Source organism: Dreissena polymorpha, chromosome 12 (genome assembly GCF_020536995.1).
Source record: "Dreissena polymorpha isolate Duluth1 chromosome 12, UMN_Dpol_1.0, whole genome shotgun sequence".
Classification (NCBI taxonomy): Eukaryota; Metazoa; Mollusca; class Bivalvia; order Myida; family Dreissenidae; genus Dreissena; species Dreissena polymorpha.
In genome coordinates, this window is record NC_068366.1 from 38979172 (window position 1) to 39003678 (window position 24507).

The 24507-nt window shown below is 35.6% G+C and overlaps 1 protein-coding gene across 2 annotated transcripts; it reads left to right on the top strand.

Annotated features, from left to right (window-relative positions):
• The first annotated feature begins 371 nt into the window (after positions 1-371).
• Positions 372-12096, top strand: LOC127853261 (uncharacterized). Of its 2 annotated transcripts, XM_052387607.1 has the most exons (8): positions 372-593; positions 2306-2447; positions 3124-3242; positions 6262-6892; positions 7612-7816; positions 10007-10083; positions 10423-10548; positions 10889-12096. In XM_052387607.1, the coding sequence occupies exons 1-8, from the start codon at positions 489-491 to the stop codon at positions 11089-11091; spliced, it is 1608 nt and encodes a 535-aa protein (XP_052243567.1). In that variant the 5' UTR covers positions 372-488; the 3' UTR covers positions 11092-12096. The 2 variants fall into 2 exon arrangements, with proteins under 2 accessions (XP_052243567.1, XP_052243568.1); XM_052387608.1 differs by lacking the exons at positions 372-593; positions 2306-2447; positions 3124-3242 and adding an exon at positions 5683-5751.
• The last annotated feature ends 12411 nt before the right edge of the window (positions 12097-24507 follow it).

Here is a 24507-nt window from a genome sequence, read left to right on the forward strand (position 1 = left end):
TTAAGAGACACTGCTTTTGCTCAGATACAAAACTCTCTATTCTTCTTATGTAAAAATTAAAGTAGCCACAACTCCGTTACGTAAAATCAGCGAAGTAAATAACAAATTATACTGAATGAAACTAAACCTTTGGTCTAACATTACACTACCGCATCTTAATTTGAATTTTGACCAATTCATATTTCAATCAGTTATTTGCAGTTTACAAGTTCACTAAGCTATTAAAAGCGATAATTTCCGAGCATGATTTTTTCGGACCTATAATCTACATATTATGTAAGCGTAATCTTCACACTAACATGAATATCCATTGATTAGTAATTCATATGTCCCTTTAACAGATAAAGGCCGAGATGAATACGATAAAATGTAACTGATAAATTTTACTTACAGAACATCAAACATTTTAACAAACAATGGTATAAGTTTAAATATTTCGTTAAAATATTTAAGTGTTTCTTAATATTTGTTTTCTACAGTCTCTCAACATGTATTGGGTTCAAGCATGGATTGTAGGGCTATGTATTGCGCAGACTTCTGGGCACTTGTGCCTTATATCTCCAAGGCAAAGAGGGGATTTGGATGTATTTTCGGTAAGATTCAACGTCTGAAATATCTCCGAATTTTTAAATCAAGTAAACTATTTCATTTGATTCTGCAATACAAGAAGCAACAGCGTCTAGCAAGCAGTGCGCTTTTGTATAGAATAAAGCTCGGGCACTATTTAACGGAAGAGAAAAAGGAGTTTGCGCTTTGTTCATGTTTTTGTCTTTATCATACTCTTCCTTTCACTAATAACAATTCACGTGTCAATTATTGACTTTTTGATTAATGGTTCTACTGCATTCGCATTGTACACGACTGTTTCGTTGTTTTAACATGACACACATGTACCGGTAACACTTCCGATGCTATGTTACTTAAGGTAGTGCACCTCTAATGGGCACATATCCAAATATAATCTAATTAATTATTTTCTTAATCAGCATCATTTCACTGAACTACATGCAAATTTGTAGGTAGGCTTTCCGTGCTTTTTAAAAAAATATACCGTTTTTTTCAAAACCACCCCCACGCTCAGTTTTTGTACAGTTTATTTTCACCCCTGGGGTATATAAAAGTTCCATAATTCATTCAAATTTCTAAATATGGGCATGCTGTTGGTGTGTATAGATGCAGTAAAGGTGTTTAAAATTTAAACAAGATTAAATAAGTATTCTTTTACAGACATTTATTTTTTACAAATTTTTATCTATGGAAGAGCGCCATGAAATGTAAGTGATTTCAGCCAAGTAAAAATTGGGTCGGTTAAAAACAAAGTGTCATAAAATTCAAAATAGTACCATTTAAGTTATATTTTAAACATAGTTTTTATAGAAACACTAAATACAGCAAAAATACCAAGAAATAGACAAATTTACCGTTTACTTTTTGAAATAAAAATAAAAATTCAACATGCATCATCCGTATTTTCAGCAGTAAATCACCCAATTTAGCCATAACGTTGTTTTAATTTAAAAAATTGAAGGATGTGCATACAAATTTCAACATATTAACAACAAAACATAGCATATATGCATCATTAAATCAAATTACGTTAGAAAAGAAATAAAACGTGTCGCAAAAACTATGCGATGTCGGTAGGATTCGAACCTGCGCGGGAAGATCCCAAAAGATTTATAGTCCATCGCCTTAACCACTAGGCCACGACAACTTCACATTTGCGCAAGCTTAAATTAGATATGCATACGTAAACAGGTAAAAAGGCTCGCCAATCTTTGAAGAAATCGCGAAATCGTATTTTTTCAGATGATATTTGGATCAAAGTCAATATTTATTGTGAAAATAATGTATTCTAAAGGAATTACGTAAACATATAACAAAATTCGAACTTTGAAAAAAATAAAATGCATCTCTCGGAAATAACCGATCATTGAAGATCGACAATGATCGTAAAATAAATCGCGGGAAATCATTAGAGGTGCACTACCTTAATGAATACCGTATTTGATTCACCGATAAAGAACAATACATGGATTATAATTTCTTAAGTAAGGCGTAAAGATTGTTGTTTTCCACTAACGCAAGTGTCCCTACTTCGTTGTGTTTACTTTGTTGTATTCAAGTATAAGTTGTAGATCATTTTTGCTATATTCGAACTATTTCGTAAATTAACTTTGAAAGATTTTTGTTTTGTAATGTATCGTAAAAAAATAAGGTAAACGAAAAAAGTAATGCCGACCAATCTACCCTACTTGTTGAGTTGCTAGCGAAAAAACAGCATGTTTTTCTTATTACATTTTAGTCGGGTAATCCGACGTGTTTCCGGCACGCGCTGCCATGCGGAGGCCAGCCCATTCAGGACCCGGTAGAGGTGTACGCGCCCGGCCAGAACGTATTCTTCCGGTGGCAGCAAAACTTTAACCACTATGAGCCGGGGTTTCCAGGCACGTGGCTTCATGCATGGGCACTGGATTCACATAATCAGAATATATTGAAATTTAAAATAGCATATTATTTATTTATTTAAAGTCCTTATCTTTACAGTTTACAATTTACTTTTTGTGATTTACACATGAAAATTTTCAAATTGTGATGACTATTTATGATTCAGCCGTCGGTTGAAATACTCATTTTAAAGTCCCAATCCATAAAAAACACAATTAGAACCATTTTAAAATGACCTGAGTTATAGTTAAACAAAAGACGTAAATATAATTTCACTGAAAATTGTTTTGACCGCAAGCATGTGATAATCTTGAAACCGCTTCGTCGATCAATTTTATGCCACATATACACTACGTCATTATTTAACTAGTATTTATAAATTCCTTAACTTTCGCTCACTTCTTATAACTTGAATGTTTGACATTAAACGAAACTAATTGAAAAAGGCCGTGGTGGCGTAGTAGATTTGATGTCGCCTAACGATTAGAAGGTTTGGGTTCAATCATCATTCTGGGAGCATTCTCATTATCTTCTCCTAAGACACCATGTACGGGTTCTAACTAACACTCGTACCTGCGAGTGTCTCATGCATAAGGCTTACTATGCAAACGAGCTGAAAAAAAACCACAAAAAACTTCACTTAATAAACTTTTAAAGCCACCATTTCTACTGCAGGCTACATGGATCTGTCCATCGCCTCCAGCCCCGACAGCACGAGTTTCGCCACACTGACCGTGGTCACAGACCCGTATGTACACGCACAGAACTACCAGCAAAACTACACGGCTGTCATTGTGAGTATACATAACTACACGACTGTCATTGTGAGTATACATAACTACACGACTGTCATTGTGAGTATATGCAAAACTACACGGCTGTCATTGTGAGTATATATAACTACACGACTGTCATTGTGAGTATGCATAACTACACGGCTGTCATTGTGAGTATATGCAAAACTACACGGCTGTCATTGTGAGTATACATAACTACACATCTGTCATTGTGAGTATACATAACTACACGACTGTCATTGTGAGTATACATAACTACACGACTGCCATTGTGAGTATACATAACTACACGGCTGCCATTGTGAGTATACAAAACTACACGACTCTCATTGTGAGTATACATAACTACACGACTGTCATTGTGAGTATACATAACTACACGACTCTCATTGTGAGTATACATAACTACACGACTGCCATTGTGAGTATACAAAACTACACGACTGTCATTGTGAGTATACATAACTACACGGCTGTCATTGTGAGTATACAAAACTACACGACTCTCATTGTGAGTAAACATAACTACACGACTGTCATTGTGAGTATACATAACTACACGACTCTCATTGTGAGTATACATAACTACACGACTGCCATTGTGAGAATACATAACTACACGGCTGTCATTGTGAGTATACATAACTACACGACTCTCATTGTGAGTATACATAACTACACGACTGTCATTGTGAGTATATGCAAAACTACACGACTGTCATTGTGAGTATACATAACTACACGACTGTCATTGTGAGTATATGCAAAACTACACGGCTGTCATTGTGAGTATACATAACTACACGACTGTCATTGTGCGTATACATAACTACACTACTGTCATTGTGAGTATACAGAACTACACGACTGCCATTGTGAGTATACATAACTACACGGCTGTCATTGTGAGTATAAATAACTACACGACTGTCATTGTGAGTATATGCAAAACGACACGGCTGTTATTGTATTATAATACACACAACTACACAACTATCATTGTGAGTGCACACAAAACTACACGACTGTCATTGTGAGTATACACACAGCTACACAACTGTCATTGTGAGTATTTTCAAAACTACACGGCTGTATACAAATGAGTATACAATAACTACACTGCCGTGATTGTAAGTATACGCAAAACTAAATGGCTGTCATTGAGAGTATAAGAAAAATTACACGGCCGTCATTGTGAGTAAACGTAAAACCATACGGCCGTCATTGTGAGTGATTGTTAAACTAGACGGCTGTCATTGTGAGTATAAGCAAAATTACACGGCTTTAATTGTGAGTAAACGAAAACCTACAAGCTGTCATTGTTAGTATCAGCAAAATTACACGGTGAGTAAACGTAAACCTACACGGATGTTATTGGAAAACTACACGACCGCCATTGTGAGTATACGCAAACGTACATGGCTGTCATTTTGAGTGTAAGCAAAAGTACACGGCTGTCATTGTGGGTAAACGTATAACTACACGACTGTCTCTGTAAGTATGCGCAAATCTACACGGCTGTCATTGCGAGTGAACGTAAAACTACGCGGCTGTCAGGGTGAGTATAAGCAAAAGAACACGGCTGTCAGTGTGAATACACATAAAACTACACGGCTGTCATTGCGAGTGAACGTTAGACTACACGGCTGTCATTGTGAGTATAAGCAAAAGTACACGGCTGTCATTGTAAACGTAAACCTACACTGCTGTAATTGGAAAAATACAAGGCTGTCATTGTGAGTAAACTTTAAACTACACGGCTGTCATTGTGAGTTATTGTAAAACTAGACGGCTGTCATTGTGAGTATAAGCAAAACTACATGACTGTAATTGTGAGTAAACGTGAACACACACGGGTGTCATTGGAAAAGTACACGGCTGTTATTGTGAGTGCAAGCAAAAGTACATCGCTGTCATTGTGAGTTTATGCAAAAGTACACTGCTGTCATTGTGAGTATACGCAACATTACACGGCTGTCATTGTGAGTAAACGTTAAACTAGACGGCTGTCATTATGAGTATAAGCAAAACTACACGACTGTCATTGTGAGTAAACGTAAACCTACACGACTGTCATTGAACAATTAGACGGCTGTCATTGTGAGCATAAGCAAACGTACATGACTGTCATTTTGAGTCTAAGCAAAAGTACACGGCTGTCTTTGTGAGTAAACGTAAAACTACACGACTGTCCCTGTAGGTATGCGCAACACTACACGGCTGCCATAACGAGTGCAAGTAAAACTACACGGCTGCCATTGTGTGTATAAGCAAACGTACACGGCTGTCATTGTAATTAAACGTAAAACTACACGGCTGTCATTGCGAGTGAACGTTAAACTACACGGCTGTCATTGTGAGTATAAGCAAAAGTACACGGCTGTTATTGTGAATATAAGCAAAAATACACGGCTGACATTGTAAGTATACGCATAACTACACGACAATCATTATGAGTAAACGTAGATATACAAGGCTGGCATTGGAAAAGTACACGGCTGTCATTGTGAGTAAACGTTAAACTAGACGACTGTCTTTATGAGTATAAGCAAAACTACACGACTGTCATTTGAGTAAACGTAAACCTACACGGCTGTCATTGGAAAAGTACATGGCTGTTATTGTGAGTGTAAGAAAAAGTACATCGCTGTCATCGTGAGTTTAAGCAAAAGTACACGGCTGTCCTTGTAAGTATACGCAACATTACACGGCTGTCATTGTGAGTATACGCAACATTACACAACTGCAATTGTTAGTAAACGTAACACTACACGGCTGTTATTGGAAAACTACACGGCTGTCATTGTGAGTATACGCAAAAAAACACGGCTGTCATTGTGAGTAAACGTAAAACTACACGAATGTCATTGTGAGTATACGAAAAAATAAACCACAACCGATTTGTGCAATTACATTGCGAACTACAAGTTTTTAACTATTGGCATGGTTTGTTAAGACCTACACGATGTTGGTCGTGCTCGCCACCTTAGAAATAAATAAATAATGTTAATTGTAGAAACTGCCTGATATGGAATGCGACCACTGCGTCATCCGGGCTCGTTACGACGCCCACAAACCTGGTGAAGACCCATTTCTACAGTGCGCTGATATTAAAATCTCCAAAGGGGCGAAGAAATCAGACACTCTGAACTATTTGTCCGCCGAGAGCAAGACTGACCAGCAGAAGCTTGTACCTCTTAAAAAAGCGTTGAAACTGAAGAAATACTACGACCAAAAGTACAAATCCAATCTAAAAATGCAGGACACAAAATTGTACGGTTTTGCCTACAATCCGTTCCAGCCCCATAGCAGCCATTATATCTCTGTCTCCGTGGTAACCGGAGCTACTCAGATGTTGAACGGCTTTGCCTTCGGTATTGATGACCCATCTGGTGGTAAAGACAGTACATTCATGGCCGACGAAGTAGTTGCCATTGACAACGGTAGAAACACGACGACGATTCTGGTCCACGACGTTGCATCGTCACGCGAGGTGGCTGCAAAGATCGTCTATAGCATTGGCTCCCAGAACGGATCCCATGTACAGACGTCAGACATCTTTCAGTACGATGGGGTCCCCATTAACGGGTTGTCGTGGTACACCGACAAGTTGTATGCTGCATTCAGAATTGTGCCTTATAATAATGGTAATATATACTTTTCAATAACAAAATACTGTTAATTATTTAAACATATTAATTTTGTAAAACAATTTTACTTAAAGTATGTGGACCTTTAGATTATTGCACTATTAGTTGCGTAAGCGGACCATGTATTTCCAAATGAAAAACTGCCACGTTTATCATAGGTAAAATTTTCATGAACGTCACTCCATTGCGATTTATCCTTAATGTTGTATAGACAGATTGCAATGGCAATCATGCGATTCTTTCTCTTAAAAATTCTACTATCCTGAAAAACAACAACAATTTGAAATACAAGTTCACTGATATGCTTTATTCGAAAGCCGAAGAAACGTCAATAACGCGTCACTGTTTTCTTCGTACAATGCGATTTCGACATTTAACCAATGGTCACTTGCGTTAAACAAAGGACCTTGTAGGAATGATAAGAACGATCTCCGGCGGTTGCAAGTGAAGTTTTACTTTGTTTATATGAACATTGCTCTGGGAAATCTAGACTGTATGCATATGCGTAAAGTGTCATCCCAGATTAGCATGTGCAGTAGATACAGGGACGACACTTTCCACCTATATTGGATTTTCGTTTAGACGAAAAATTCAATAAAAGCGGAAAGTGTATAAGCTTATAAACCTGTTCGGACTGCACAGACTAATCCGGGACAACACTTTACGCACATGTATCAAGCCCAGTTATCGCATAACAAGGCTAATATTTGTTTCAGACTTTTTCTTCGAGGTCGGGACGCTGGACATCGGCGGCTTGTACACGAAACGCGCCAGCATTCCGACCGCCGAGGACCTGTACGTGAACTTTCAGTGGCTGGAGACCGACATGAACAGCTATAAGCACGTGTTCGCGCTCATGGGAAACGAGAATGATCCCATTGGGCTAAGCGCCCGTATCTACATGTTTGACTTGTTTAACGGGTGAGTTAAGGACTGAAGTGAAAAATTCTGAGCTCTGACCCCCAGAGTTGTAGTCAAACACTCAAACTGTGTAGCTAAACAGCTAGCCCAACGGTAAGGCTGTTGGAAGTTACCTTATTTCGCTACACTCCTCCCCCTCTTTATGTTTCAAGCCCCAGACATGCCCGCTAGAGCATGTCTTTCATCCGCATGGCCCACCCAGAAACCATTGAACAGCTCACCGAGACACATCCATTTTCTGAATTGTTCGCCTCGTCGCCATGAAAGTGAAAAATCCTGAGATTCAACGGGGGATTGAACCCGCGACCTCCAGAGTTGTAGTCAGACACTCTAACCGCGTCGCTAAAGAGCTAGCCAAAAGGCAAGGCTGTTTGAAGTGACCTTATTTCACTGAAGGACGTAAACAAATCTGCCATGCTTAACTTTTGTTTGGATCTGTTATAGATTAATCAACGCGTCGCCGGGAATCGCATGCATAATCTGTTGAACTCCTTTGGAGTTAATTAAGGATGGGATGAGAGCTAAAGACACGAAATGATTGCAAAGGTTAATTCTCGTTAACTGGGGAGGCGAAGACTTCAATTTCACTTGCGATTTTTAAGGTTGGGTCTTGTTAGAGGTTTATGTGACGACATGAGCTTAACACACGGAATTAACGTTTTGTCGATATAATTGGTGAGTTGAGGAAAATGCTACACCTGTCATCCACATTAAAATATGTTCGTTTGCTGAGTTGGCAACAGGAACGTAATGTACTAGCGGGATCATTTAAGCGGTGATTTAAGGACAACAAACGTCAATGATTTTACAAGTGTACTTTGTTCATCGGAATTGTTGATGAATAAACTTATGTCAACAGTTAACGCGTATGAAAGTTTGCTTTAACATGTGATTTTGGGTATACATTCATTACATTTGGTTTATCTAATGGATACAGTAATGAATTGTTGACAAGATTTTTTGATTTTTGTTTCACATGTTTTATTATACATAATGCAAAATAAATATGCGTTTTATGTTTAAAGCGAGGTTTGATTGCATTAAATTGCATTAGTAACAGGGAACAGTTTTGAAAACATTTCTTTAAAAAAAATGTTGTCTCTATCAGCCTAGCTGTTTAACTGAGCTTTTCACCTTAAACGACCTTTTACATAACGCCAGAAGACCCGAATGAATAAACTTCGTTAATTCCATTGGCTGATTTGAGCATTATCACCCGGAACATTAACATCATCAACGTCTTTATAGTATAGAATGTAACCTTGTTCAGTGTAGGGAGATGTACTCTCTGTTGATAACCTAGTACTGCTTACAAGATATCAAATAACACAAATTTTAGTAAAAGAAATGAATGAAAACCTGTCAGTTAATGTTATTTGTCTTGTATTGTTAGAGCAAAACCACCGAAATATTTTAGTGCCCAGGATGGAAGGGAAATTGTTTAATTATATACCCAAACATGTCTCAAGTATGCAAGCCAGAATATACTACCGACATTTGCCAGTTTGCTACAAATAACACAGTGTGCCTTCAATCTTCTATCGGAAAGTATCATGGTTTGCTGTTCCATTTACAAAACGCAATGACATTTTTAAAGACCTTCGTCATGCGAAAATGGGTGTATGCAATATGCTGCCAGCGTAGCTCCACCTATCCGCGCAGTCTTGTTATGATATGCACCCGGGGATATGCATACTAAATAGGGTACTATGGAAAAACACGCAACCTTGCGTGCTTTTCATAGCGGAAAGCGTAGCCCCTGACCAGACTTCGCAAGTTCGCAGACTGGGCTTGTGCTACGCTGACCGCATATGCCATAAGACCAATATTCGCATGACGCAGATGTATCAGTGTTATTTAAATGTGTGAAAAGAAAGTTTCACAAAACCATATGTTTCGATAATTAAGAAATAAATTCATAATAAACCTTGTGAGGACACATGTGGTGTGATCTTACGTCGTAAAATTTGTATCTACAAACACTATTATGTGGTGTCATATAATTGCATTTCATAACACCAATTTCATGCGGTGCATATGAGACTTTATTATGAAAAAGAACACAACAATATTTAAACTGTTGTTGTTAAATTAATAACTTAGAACGGCTATTTTCTATCTACATTTCCAAGTCAGGATATACGCCTAATATCTCTAAATAAGATATTTCTTGTTTCTGTTACTTTGCAGACAGTTTATCCAGGCAGCTGAGGTCGATGTTCGTGAATACACGTTCATGTCAATGCATTCTTATCAAAATGGTGGAGGTAAGATTGACGTACAATGATTGCATTTTGTAAATTAAAGGTCACACAAACTACATGTTTTTCAAAAAATTAATTGTAGTTTAAGGCAATTCTTATTACTAAGAAAAGAACCTAGTAGACGAAAAAGAAAAATATAGTTGAATAGTTTAAGTAGATTGCAATTGTGATAATTTAATGCTTATAAGGACCATGGTTTATCTGTAACACAATGTGTAGCCTTTTTGCGTAAACAATGTTTCTATCTAAAATGAAAATGGGCGTAAACAGTTTTGTAACAGTTCTTGTATCAATACGATCTACGTAATATACTTTAACTATATTGTTTACACATCCTTTCAGAGGCCATGTACGCCTTCTCCCCTGGCCTGTGGTCGGACTCCGGTCACGACATGTGGGCGTGGTCACTGGTTGCCGTGGATACCATGAATGGTGCAGTCACAAAGCAGTGTGACATTGCACCCAGGGGTATGACCCGGAATATTTCTAATATTAAGCTGCAACATTCTCGTAACGGGTAACATTATTTTTGCTCAGTTCCTTACAAAGTGTGGATAGCAGACAGGAAGTTTACAGGAAGTTATGACTTTCGGTGTGTCTAATATTGTTTGTCTAAACACTTGAAGCTTTATAATTGTACTATTCAGCCATTATTGTTTATTACGTTCGTATTTACAAACAATTGCTAGTTTGTAATGATATTAACACTAAGACGATTTGTGAACAATTAATCTTATACGCTGCAAGAGTGACACACATACATACATGGTCTGTGGGCCGTGAAAAAAATATCTACGTCTGTTTCCAGGCATATTTCAGCGCTACTACGGCGGTTCGGTGTTCCAGGGCTCCAGTAATCCGGACGGGTTTCTCTATCACGTGCTGCGAGTAATGTACAGCGAGGCGGACTTTATAGTGGGCGTTAACCCCGACACGTGCGAAGTGCGCTTCTCCGAAGTGACGAACTTGCGATACGTGCATTCGTTGCAGCTGGTGAATCCAGCCCCGTGAAGAAGACATTCAACAACAGAGTAGAACGACTATTTACCTCAAAACCATGCATTTTTTTATGAACGACTGACAATTGTTAACAAGGATAATTAAACAACAACTTGTTTGGTAGGGATGTCGTTTTGAAATTGGCTTGCATTTTAAATGGTTATTTTTTTCTGGTAAACAGCGGTTTTTCTTTTTGTTTTTGTCGCACATTTATGCGCAAAATCTTGAAGACTTTAACTATCGTTAGGTCTACAATTTTAATGAACCAACGTATATTGGTTTCGTATTGTGTGTATGTATATGACGATTAGCTGTACATGTTTAAGAAAATATATACACGTTATGTTCTGTCCTGTAAATGATTTTGTTCTACTACCTACGGTTTATCTTTCATTGCCAGTCGGAAAAGTAATGGATTATTAATGAATTACGTCATACCTCTTGTAAGTTCTAAAACTGTGTTAAATCATACCCAAACACATGTCTCTAAAAATCTGATGCAAGAACCAAAATTATGTTAATATTACCACCAAAAACACATTTCTTAATCCTTAAATATGTGTATATGTATGTTACAATGGCATTATTTTTATACTAAACTAATTATCTTTGAAAAGCGCATGTTTCCTTAACCAATGTTAAAATGTTCTAATACGAACATTTAGCAGTATGCTTTTCCCCATTTAACGTGTATGTTTATGTTAATTCGTTAATTATATATCCTAATATGTTTAGTTTGAGTATGAAATATTAAAAATATGTTGTTTTAATTGAACTTTCACAACATGTTTTAAATTAAACACAGATTCTCAAATCCCCACATAAATATAAAAAAATCAAGTTGTGTGTAAAATTGTGAATGATTACAAAATGTGAATGATCACAAATAAAGCATTTCGTATCGAAACAAAATAATAGCATAACGTTAAAATTAAGGTCACTACTTGTTTAGTCCATAAAAAATAAGTAAAACTAGTTCTAAATAAAGAAAAAAGTTTGCTCAGTGTTCTTGGTTAATTTGGTTTATGAACATGAAAAAATCAGTCATAATATAACCATCAATACAAATAAACAAAACCGATAAACCAACGTACATTTACTTTAACAACTTTAAAGAAAATATATGCAACTGCATAACAATGAAGAACAAAATATCACATACAACAATAATACATTCAAAATTCCATTTAAACCAAATAATAAGTATTATATTTACTGATGATTAATGACCGATTACTAAAAGCACGAGAGAAAGTGGGACTCATCATGGCTTCAGATGTTCACATTATCACACCACAGGACATAATCCTCCCAGACTTGATCCCCGCGAATATTATTTCCAACCACTTGATGCACTATTAACTTAAAATATATTTCAGCAGTGCATTTTACTTCTATTTTACTACAAAGAGGGGTTTGGGTCACCTAATAATAACGACAAATAAAAATATTGCAAGAAATATTCGTACAATCTTGTCTTTTTGAGCACACCTCATTTAAATATTTTTATTTGATTAGTTCTTAAAATTCCATCATGGTATTGTGACGCAAAGTTGCCTGCCAACGAACTCATTTAATTATGTATAATTCCTTACAGAGTCTCACACCACTATTGTGTCTTTTACTAGGAAATCTTAATTCGCGGCTTCTCACAAACTCAACAAAATTTCGCACTTTATGATCAAAGACTGAACCGATCGAACTTTTCACCCGTTTGTCCCGGGATGAGATTGGGTGGGTGGGGGATACTGTCCTCTGGTGTAACGGGGGGGATGATTACGCACTACTTTACTGACGCAAACAAAAGTAAAATTGTTAGCAGTTGTAAGCGTTTTGTAACACCAAATACATGTAGATGTTTGTTTATTTGCAAAAAAACGATGATTACTTGAAAATTTCCATTCCTCAATAGCACGTTTATAACACGACTTTTTGAGTAACAGATGTTAACAGTTAAAGATATACTATCAATGGGTACACGTTCATTAGCTAAAACCGTTGGATAAATGATTTTATATTGAAGATTCGTAGAAACACGAACGCATGGACTAAGAGTGGATAAGTTAATATTCATAAGCCAAGGGGAAATAAAGTGACTTTTTGTCACACGTTTTCGTGCGTTTTTTGTTTATGTCATTTGATATATTCATGAATACTGAATATTTGTGTGTGCATGCATGCGTGTGTGCGTGTATGTATAAATGCATGCATGCAAACACATAAGTAAACGAGTAATAACTCAACAATTTTATATATTTATCATTTTTTATCAATCTGAATTAGAAAACAAATATCTCAGACTTCCCTTTTTACACTGTTCGAAAACAAAACATGCATCCAACGCTAACATACCATATATTGTAAAACATATACGATGCAAACTTGTATTTAAAATTATATCATTTGCATATGGATAATTAACAAAACTTACAACAGAACAAAAGTGCTCAAAGCAAGTACAACAGACTTCTATTTGGAAGATTGATCTCATTTCATTTATTTCTGCTGCATATTTGTAATTTATAATTAGTTTTGTTGTTATTATTTGTTCAATATTACCGGTATGTCCTTGTTATAAAAAAACAGTCTTTGGAGCCATTATCAAAGGCTTCAGGAAGATATTAAGTGCTGTATGCTTGTAAATGTTATGCACACGTATTATTACAACTCTACTGCAACCACAAGAACAACACGAACTATAAGTATTAAACTTTAAAAAAAAGATTACTTTCAACACGTGAGTTTAGAAAAGGAATACATATTACTATATTGAATCAAATTTTCGTTATATATCACATGCGATATGTAAATATAAATCCACTGCTAAAACAATAACAATATCAATTATAAGAACTTAATATAACAAATAAGAAAGCTTTCTACATTAGAGGGCGAAGAGTTATATTCATATACAGAATATTGATACTGTTAATTAATAATGCTTTAATATAATTATTAACTATGCTGATGGGTGATCATAGTATTCGGTAATTAGAAATTACTTCGAAATTCAGTCATAAACAAACATATTATTTTACAAAATAATACTTGTTACCAAGTTATAACGACCATCGTGGATTTCCATTGAAGCAGAATCCTGCTTCTTTGTGCAAACATTTTTAAATTTTCTCACTCTGGACTCTTGAAAATATTAAATAATCTGCCTTGCATAATTTTGACGAAAATGTTACAAGGAAGCTAACTCCAAAATATCTTTTTGATGTTGTTTGCATAATATTTCGTTAAAGTTCATGATAAACAACATTTGCAGAGTAAATGTTTGTGCTAAAAAAATATTCAGTAACAAAATAACTCTTTGCTTACGTATTTTGACCCGGAAAAATTCATACGAAGATGTTAAGCACGGGATCATCTGACTCCTGGTTTGTAAAATGATTTAAATCCCTGACCATATTTTAAATTTTCAAAAATTAATCATACCCAAAACTAATGACAATTGCAAAACTTATGGCACTCATTTTTGTTTTCCGTGACACTCAACAAACAAAAGATGTTTTACTAATTTTTAGCTATGATATTACTTGGTCGATAATAAAATCCAATAGTTCAAATCTCTGACATAAGTATGCATGTCACTTTTTATAAAAGTGAACTTTACAGTCTGGTAAGGTTAGATATGAAAATTGTTTTACGGTGAAACTTCGTATATGATAGAAACAAATTCTCACCTTCACAATCATATACGTTTCACGATATGAGTCGCGTTCAGAGAAAACTGGGCATAATGCATGTGCGTAAAGTGTCGTCCCAGATGAGCCTGTACAGTTCGCACAGGCTAATCAGGGACGACACTTTCCGCTTTTATGACGTTTTTCGTTTAAATGAAGTCTTTACCTAGCAAAAATCCAATTTAGGCGGAAAATGTCGTCCCTGATTAGCCTGTGCGGACTGCACAGGCTTATCTGGGACGACACTTTACGAACATGCATTATGCCCAGTTTTCTCTGAACACGACTCATATATACTGACCACAACCTTTTTTGTTGATATTTATGGAAGATAAACTTAAATAAGAATTGCAAATATTGCTAAAAATCGAAAGTCGTTTATTTTATCATTTAAAAAAAATATTTACCCAATCTTATATTCAAGTATATATTATAGTATGGAATGAAAGCATACATTGATATGCAAATTAACAAATTTGAGAGTCTTATCTCATCAATATTAATTGGTTCGTCCGCCATTAGCAAGGAATCCTTCTTTCACCCATCTTATTCTATCTTCTCAGCAAGTATTAAGGGTGTAAGCAGAGGCAGACATATCAAGTACCTGCTTGTAGTGATGTGAACAAACTCGAATAAAATTACATTCAATCCTACAAGATGATAAATGTACATACTTCAATACTATGACTATTGACGGTATGATCAAATACAATAAATAAAACGAAATAAGCAAACATATATATTACAGTTCAACAAACATGACATTTCTGGATATAGCCTTAATGGCAATAATTCATAAACCGCATGCTGTTTCACAAACTAATAACACCTGTTTAGTATAAACACTGTTCATATTTACAATACATCTTATCGTCTGAAAAGACACCAAACTTTAAATTTTTGTACACATATAATTTATTAACATGTTCTTATACTACATTGTATACAGAAATTATGAGTAATTTCAACTAAAAATTGTGCATTGGAGCAATTTATTGTCTGTGTTACCATTCAATTAATTCAATTAATTAATTGTACTTCCAATTCCAATTAATTGTACACGTTGTCAATGTAAAATTCGCACATTTAGTAGAAATCTTTCTGCTATTTTCCACATGAATGGCTGTGGAGCATTTGATCCATCAGTTTGCAGCACACGGGATTAAGGTAGATAGGGCGAAAGTAAAACGGATTGCTTATTTTCCCTTTCTTTAAGACTGGTGTATCATGTACCAACTTCCATTCAGCTGGGACGCGTCATTGCACAAAGACTAGTGTAAGCGCCGGCGCTATTTGTGTCGCTGTCTCTCTCAGGAATCCTGTCGGGATTGCGTCAGGTCCGGCGGCCTTGTGGGGGCAATTGTCTCTAGAAGACTCTTTATTCCATTAATTCCAAAAGAGAATTTGTTCATAGCTAAGAATAGGTCACCCGACAATTCGGCGACAGCTATGGTCCTAAATGGTGAACACACTTATAAACTGTTTGTTTAGTATGCTGGCCTTTATTTTGGGGTCACTGTACCACGCCTTCTTTCTTCAGTGAGCAGTAACCAGAACTAGCATAGCGCTTGCTCTTTATGAATGGGCATAGTTTCTTTCTTTGATCTTTAGTCGTCAAGTTATTTACATAATTATAAGTTGTAGGCTTTCTTGCATTCATACGATTTTACGAAGCTGGTTGTAGTGATCTTTGTTTTGAGAGTCTTGGGATTTGCATGCTTTCCTGAATGTACGTTTCTTCTTGTTTGAGAGGCGCTTTATCTTTTTGTCTACCCATGGTTTACTTATCTTGGTGACGTCATTGTTATGGTACATTGCTGGCAATGGCTGTCACACAGAATTCCTTAAAGTTGGACCAGAGCATGTCAATATCTGTTGTTTTTTTCTTTAAATAAAGTGAATTTAGATCAGAACTTGCTGGACGCTTGTCCATATTGTGTGTTTTCCATAAGAGGACTTTGTGGCTGGTTGGGCGTTGTTGGCATTATTAACACGCTACAGATTTGAACACATTTCCTATTACAGTTTCTGTCTTTTTTGTGCTAATTTGAAGACATTTTATCCATGAAGCTGAGGTCGACGTCCGTAAATACACATTTTTGTGAATGCATTCTTTCCCAAATTGTTCGATTTATGATGGACCCAAAATGAATTCATTTCTTTGATTAAAGGTCAGACATATTTAATACATGCTCTTCAATAAGTATTTGACGGCAATCCGAATCGTCAACGAAAACAACGCAGTAGACGAAAAAGAAAAACATAATTTGATAGTTTAATTTGTTTGTAGGTTAATGGTTGATTTATAACAAAATAAGGTTAATGGTTTATTTGTTTTTATTTCAACGATATTTCCATCTAAAACATTATTATGTGGTTAAATAGTTTACTAAAAGCTCTTGTGTCAATACGATACGCGATTGCGTAATCTACATTCACTATAATGTTCACACCTCCTGAGGCCATGTACGCCTTCTGTCCTTGCCTGTGGGTGGACTCCGTCACGACATGTGGGCGTAGTCACTGGTTGCCGTGGATACCATGAATGGGGCAGTAACAAAGAAGTTTGACATCGCAACGAAGGGTAGTACGCGGGATTGCTTACTCTTACGTTATAACCTACGCGTGGCTGGACATGTTTGTTTTGCCACATAAATCATTAAGTGTGGATTACAAACAGGTAGTCGACCAAATTTAGAAAGTTCATAAAAATGTTGTTGTTACACTTTGAGAAAAAAACACAAATTAATTCATTAATAAAACGCTTTGCCTTTCTGTATGTTCTATATCGTTTGTCTAAACATTTGAAGCATAATAATTTGATTATTCATCCATTGGTATTGTTTATCGCTTTCATGTATACGAACCCTTGCTAGTTTGTATTGATACTAACACTTGAACTATTTGTGTACAATTAATATTACACGCTGTAAAAGTGACACACGTATAAGGTCTATGTGCAGTGAAAGAAAAAATATCTACGCAAGTGCGTGTCTGTTTTTAGGCATATTTTAGCGCGACTACGGCAGCTCGGTGTTCCAGGGCTACAGTAATCCGGACGGGTTTCTCTATCACGTGCTGCGTGTGGTCTGCAGTGAGGCGGACTTTACAGTGGGCGTTAACTCACACGTGCGAAGTGCGCTACTCTGAGTTGACCAACCTGCGGCACGTCCATTCGTTGCAGCTGATTAATCCAGTCTTGTGAAAATAACATTCAGCAACAGAGTAGAACGACCTGTAAATCTTATATATATTTATATATAGAACGACATGAACACCTTGTATATTTATAGAATACGGAATACCGTTAGGGCCATCGTGATTATACATTAAAATCCAGAGGGCGACAATGCAATAGTGCGATAGTACGATGGCGAAAATGCGATAGTACGATGGCGCCAGCGCGAAAGTACGATGGAGACAATGCGAAAGTACGATGGCGACAATGCGACAACCCGATAGTACGACGGCCACAATGCGATAGTACGATAGCGACAGTGCGATAATACGATAGCGACAGTGCGATAGTACGATGGCGACAATGCGACAATGCGATAGTGCGATAATACGATGACGACAGTGCCACAATACGATGGCGACAGTGCGATAGTACGATTGAGACAATGCGAAAGTGCGATAATATGATGACGACAGTGCTACAATACGATGGTGACAATGCGATAGTACGATGGCGACATTGCGATAATACGATGACGACAGTACGACAACGCGATAGTACGATGGCGACAATGCGATAGTACGATGGCGACAATGCGATAATACGATGGCGACAGGACGATATGACTATCTCATTGTCGCCATCGTTCTATCGCGTTGTTGTATTGTCGCCATCGTACTATCGGATTGTCGCCATCGTACTATCGCGTTGTCGCATTGTCGCCATCGTACTATCGTATTGTCGCCATCGGACTATCGCATTATCGCCATCGTACTATCGCACTATTCTATTGTCGCCCTCTGGATTTTAATGTGTAACCACAATGGCCCTAACGGTTTTCCGTAATAGAACGACCAGAACATCTTATATGTTTCTATGAACGACTGACACATGTTTAGCAATGATTATTATACGTCAATATGTTTGTTAGGGCAAGCCGTTTTTGTTTAATTTGCATGCCTTTAACGTTGTTATTATTTCTGGAATACACAGCGGTTTTTATTTTTTGTCGCCCAATTATGGCTCTATTGGTCATTGTCGGCTCCGGTACTACTTAAATGTACCCCGGGTACTCTTAAGTATACTTAAATGTACCCCGGCTACGGGAAATATACTAACACGTACCTGATCAATTAGACTGCACCCGAGTTTTATTCCCGCCCAAAGTCCGATGTCGTAAAATGCGCCACGGATTACTACAGTAAACAAAATTCTCTTTGAACATAACCTGCCTCAACATGCTTTTTGAGTAGGAGTTTCGATAATATAGAGGCCATTTTACATAATATAGACATTAATATGAACATAATTAATTTGGAAAAAAGCCGGAAACGACCAATTTAACGTTAGAATACGGGTACGCTTCAGTATATGTTCCGTACCCGGGGTACATTTAAGTATACATAAGAGTACCCGGGGTATATTTAAGTAGTACCTGAGCCGACCATGACCAATCGTTCACAATTGCGCTTTACCAAAAACTTGAAGACTTAAAACTTTCGACAGATCTACCATTTAAAAGAACAAACGTACATTTCCGTCTTATTGTTTGTAGATTTTTGACAAATAGCCGTACATGTTTAAGGCATAAATAAACGTTATGTTCTGTCCTGTAAATTATTATTTTTTCAACTACCTACGGTACATCTATAAAACACCTTTCATTGCAAGTCGGAAAAGTAATGAATTATTAATGAATTACGTCATACCTCTTGTAAGTTCTAACAAAGTGTTATACCATACCAAAACACATATCTCCAAATACCTGATGCAATAACTCAAATTATGAAAATATTACCATCAAAACACATGTCTCAAACCTTAAATATGTGTATATGTATGTTACAATGTCATTATCGTATATACTTACCTAATTATTTGTGAAAAGTACGTGTTTTCTTAGCCATGGTTTAGATATTCTAATACGACCATTTAGCAGTATGCCTTTCCCCCTTTAACGTGTATGTTTATGTAAATTCGTTAATTATATATCCTAATATGTTATATTTTGTTTGGGTATGAAGTATTTAAGTTGTTTTAATTAAACTTTCACAATATTTTTTTAAAATTTAACACAGATTCTCAAATCCCCACATACATAAATGTTTTTCAAGTTGTATGTAAGGCTGTGAATGAACATAAACGATCAGAAATAAAGCATTTCGTATCCATACAAAATAAAAGCATAATCTTTAAAGTAAGGTCAATACTTTTTTAGTCCATGATAAACAAGTAAAATAAAGTCTAAATAAAGAAAAAGGTTTGCTCAGTGTTCTAGGTTACATATGGTTTATTAACATGAAAAAGTCAGTCATAATATAACCATCAATACAAATAAACCAAACTTATAAAATCAACGTACATTTACTTTAACGACTTTAAAGAAAATATATGCGACTGCATAATAATAATAAAGAACAATATATCACATACAACAATAATAAATTGAAAATTCCATTTAATAATAAATTGAAAATTCTATTTAAACCAAATAATAAGTATTATGTTTACTGGTGACTCATCATTTGTGATCTGAGAAAGATAAGAACACGATGTTACAACCATGGCTTCAGATGTTCAGATTATCCCACCACCGGACATAATTCTCCCATACTTTATCCTCGCGAATATTATTTCCAAACACTTGATGTACTATCAACTTAAAATATATTTCACCATTGCATTTTACTTCTATTTTACTGCAAAGCGGGGCTTAGGTCACCTAATAAAAAAGACAATTAAGAATATTGCAAGATATTGTCTTTTTTAGCACACCTCATTTAAATTTGATTAGTTCTTAAACTTACATCAGGGCATTGTGATGAAAAGTTGCCTGCCAAAGAACTCATTGTATTATGTACTGTTCCTTACAGAGTCTCATACCATATTATGTCTTTTAGCTAATCTTAAAAGAAAATCTTAATTCCCGACTTCTCACAAACTCAGCAAAATTTTACACTTTTTAATCAAAGCCTTAGTATCGAAGACTGGAACTTACCAACCGTTTGTTTCGGGATGAGATTGTGTAGGTGGGGGATTTTGTCATCGGGATTACAGGGCGGGGGGGGGCATGTATGGGGGTAAATATATCCTTGTGTGTACCAGGGGGACAATGTCCGGGGAGTATAATGCCCTACATTCGATTCGCAATACTTCAGATTCCGCACGACTTTACTGTCGCAAACAAAAGTAAAATTGTTATCAGTTTTAAGCGTTTTATAACACCAAATAGATGTTTATAGGCAAATAGACGATATTTAATTAATTCTTCAATTTCCATTCCTCAATAGCAAGTTTTTAACACGCCCTTTTGAGTAACAGATGTTAACAGTTAAAAATATGTTATCGATGGGTATGTGTACATTAGTTCGAACCGTTGGGTAATTGATTTTTATATTGCAGATTCGTAGAAACAAGTACACATGGACTAAGAGTGGATAAGTTAATATTCATAAGCCAAGGGGAAATAAAGTGACTTTTTGCACACGTTTTCACGTGTGTTTTTTTTTGTTTTTGTTTATCTCATTTTATATATTCCTGAATATGCGTGTATGCGTGCTTGAGTGCGTGCGTGTATGAATGCATGCATGCAAAAATATAAGTAAACGAGTAATTACTCAACAATTTTACATATTCATCATTTTTATCAATCTGAATTAAGAACAAATCCCTCAGACTTCTCTTTTACACTGTAGAAAAACAAAACATGCATCCAGCGTTTACTTAACACATATTGTAAAACATATACGATGCAAACTTGTATTTAAAATTATATCATTTGCATATGGACAATTAACAAAACGTAACAAAGAACACAAGTGCTCAAAGCATGTACAGCAGAGTTCTATTTGGAAGATTGATTTCGTGCTATTTATTTCTGCTACATATCTGTAATTTATCATTAGTTTTGTTGTTGTTATATAATCAATATTACCGGTATGTCATTGTTAGAAGAACCAGTCTTTGGAGTCATTATGTAAGGCTTCAGTGAAGATATTACTTCAAAATTCATTCATTAAATTACATTTTATTTTACAAAATAATAATACTTATTGCAAAATACTTATAAAGACCATCGCGGATTTCAATTAAAGCAGAATCCTGCAAGCATTTTTAAATTTTTCACTTAAGACTCTGGAAAATAATCTGCCTTACATTATTTTGACGAAAATGTTACACAGAAGCTAACTCAAAAATATATTTTTTGATGTTGTTTGCATAATATTTCGTTGAAATTTATGATAAACAACATTTGCAGAGTACATTTTTGTATTGAACAAATATTCAGCAACAAAATAATTCTTTGCTTAAGTATTTTACCCGGAAAATTTCATTTGACCCCTGAAAATGTTCAGTACGTGATTTTCTGACTCCTGCTTTTAAAAAATGAATTTAAATCCATGACCATATTTTAAGTTTAATTTTTTTAATCATACCCAAAACTAATGCAAAATTGCAAAACTTATGACACTCATCTTTGTTTTATGTGACACTCAACTAACAAAAGATGTTTGACAATCCAATAGTTCAAATCTCCGACATAAGTATGCATGCCACTTTTTATAAAAGTGAACTTGACAGTCTCGTAAGTTTAGATATGAAAATTGTTTTAGGGTGAAAGTTCGTATATGATACAAACAAAAAAAATCTCACCTTCAAAATGATATACTTTTCATGATATAATACTGACCATAATCTTTTTTGTTGATATTTATGGAAGATAAACTCAAATAAAAATTCCAAAATTGCTAGAAATCGAGAGTCGTTTATTTTATTTCATCATTAAAAAAAAATGTATTTACCCAATCTCAGATTCAAGTAAATATAATAGTATGGAATGCAAGAATATACATTGATATAAAAATTAACAAAAAATTAAAGGGGCCTTTTCACAGATTTTGGCAAGTTTTGAAGTTTGTCATTGACTGCTTTATATTGATAAGTGTAAACATTGGATATAAAAAGCTCTAGTAAAAAATTAAGAATAAAAAAAAGAAAAAGAAAAGGTAACCCTCAGCAGGGCTCGAACCACTGACCCCTTGAGTCCTGGAGTAAAATGTCTACGACTTTGACCACTCGGCCATCCTTCCGTTTACAATAACAGATGTATTTTATACTATATATAAGCAATCCTCGTAGTTTCACAAAATATAACGACAACAGAACTCTCCAAATTATTAATATGTTTCGCGTTGCAACGCTTTATAAGTTTCGGTTAAGTTTTTTAAATCGTCAAAAGATGCATAAAATGGCTATTTTAGAGCATGGTTAATGTTCAGTATTACCGTTTCCTCACAAATATCATAGCTAAAACGAAAATTTGCGAATCTGAAACAACTTTTTTCAATTGTGTCAATTTACCAAAACGTGAAAAGGCCCCTTTAAAGTATTTATCTCATCAATATGACTTGATTTGTCCGCCATTAGCAAGGAGTCCTTCTTTCACCCATCTTATTCTATCTTCTCAGCAAGTGTTAGGGGTGATAGCAGAGGCAGACATATCAAGTACCGGCTTGTTGTGATGTGAAAAATCTCAGATAAAATGACATACAATCCTACAAAATGATAAATATACATACATGTACTTCTATTCTATGACTATTGATGGTATGATCAAATACAATAAATAAATAAAACGAAATAAGCAAACATATATATTACAGTTCAACGAACATGACATTTCTGGATATAGCCTTAATGGAAATAATTCATAAACCGCATGCTGTTTCACAAACTAATAACACCTGTTTAGTATAAACAATTTTCATATTTACAATACATCTCATTGTCTGTACCGACACCAAACTTTAAATTTATGTTCACATATAATAAATTTACATTTTTTTACATCAGAGTGTATACAAAAATTTCAGAGTAATTTCATCATAAAATTGTAAATTGGAGCAATTTATTGTCTTTGTTACCATTCAATTGTTTGAATTAATTAATTGTACTACCATCACATATCCATATTAGATTTTAGATCGCGTCAAGAAGTCGTCTGTTCTATGCACAATAATAACAATACCCTTCTAGCGCTGGAATGATCTTTCTGCTATTTTCCACCATTGCCAATGCACTCAGAAACTCGTCTGGGTATCCTACAGTTGTCTGTGCATGTAAATGTGGCATGGTTGCCTGGTAACCAGCATGAACTGACAATGCCAGCTGAGCAGCTCCACTTGCCTCCTGTATTTTATGGAGATCCTTAAGTTTTTCTTGCGTGAAATCCGGAGAATAGCGTGCCTTCGCTTCCAGATAATGTTGCAAGCACCGGTTTTCCTGCTTCGGATCGCCGTAACGTTCACATCCATTCTGGACACACCTTTGTGCACGATTAAATGATTCTGTGAAAGGGCGGGCCTTTAGTACTTTAATCTTTGGAGTCTGTTGTAGAACGTCAGTCTTGTGTTGTCGTAAACAGAGCGGTGCATATAATATACATAAAGCTGAACTAACTGTTGATGAAGTCAGAATCCTTGTATATAATAATATGCATATTAAGGTCAGGGTCAACCAAAAAGGTCGCATGACATGATCCTTTCTTTCTGACATTTTTAA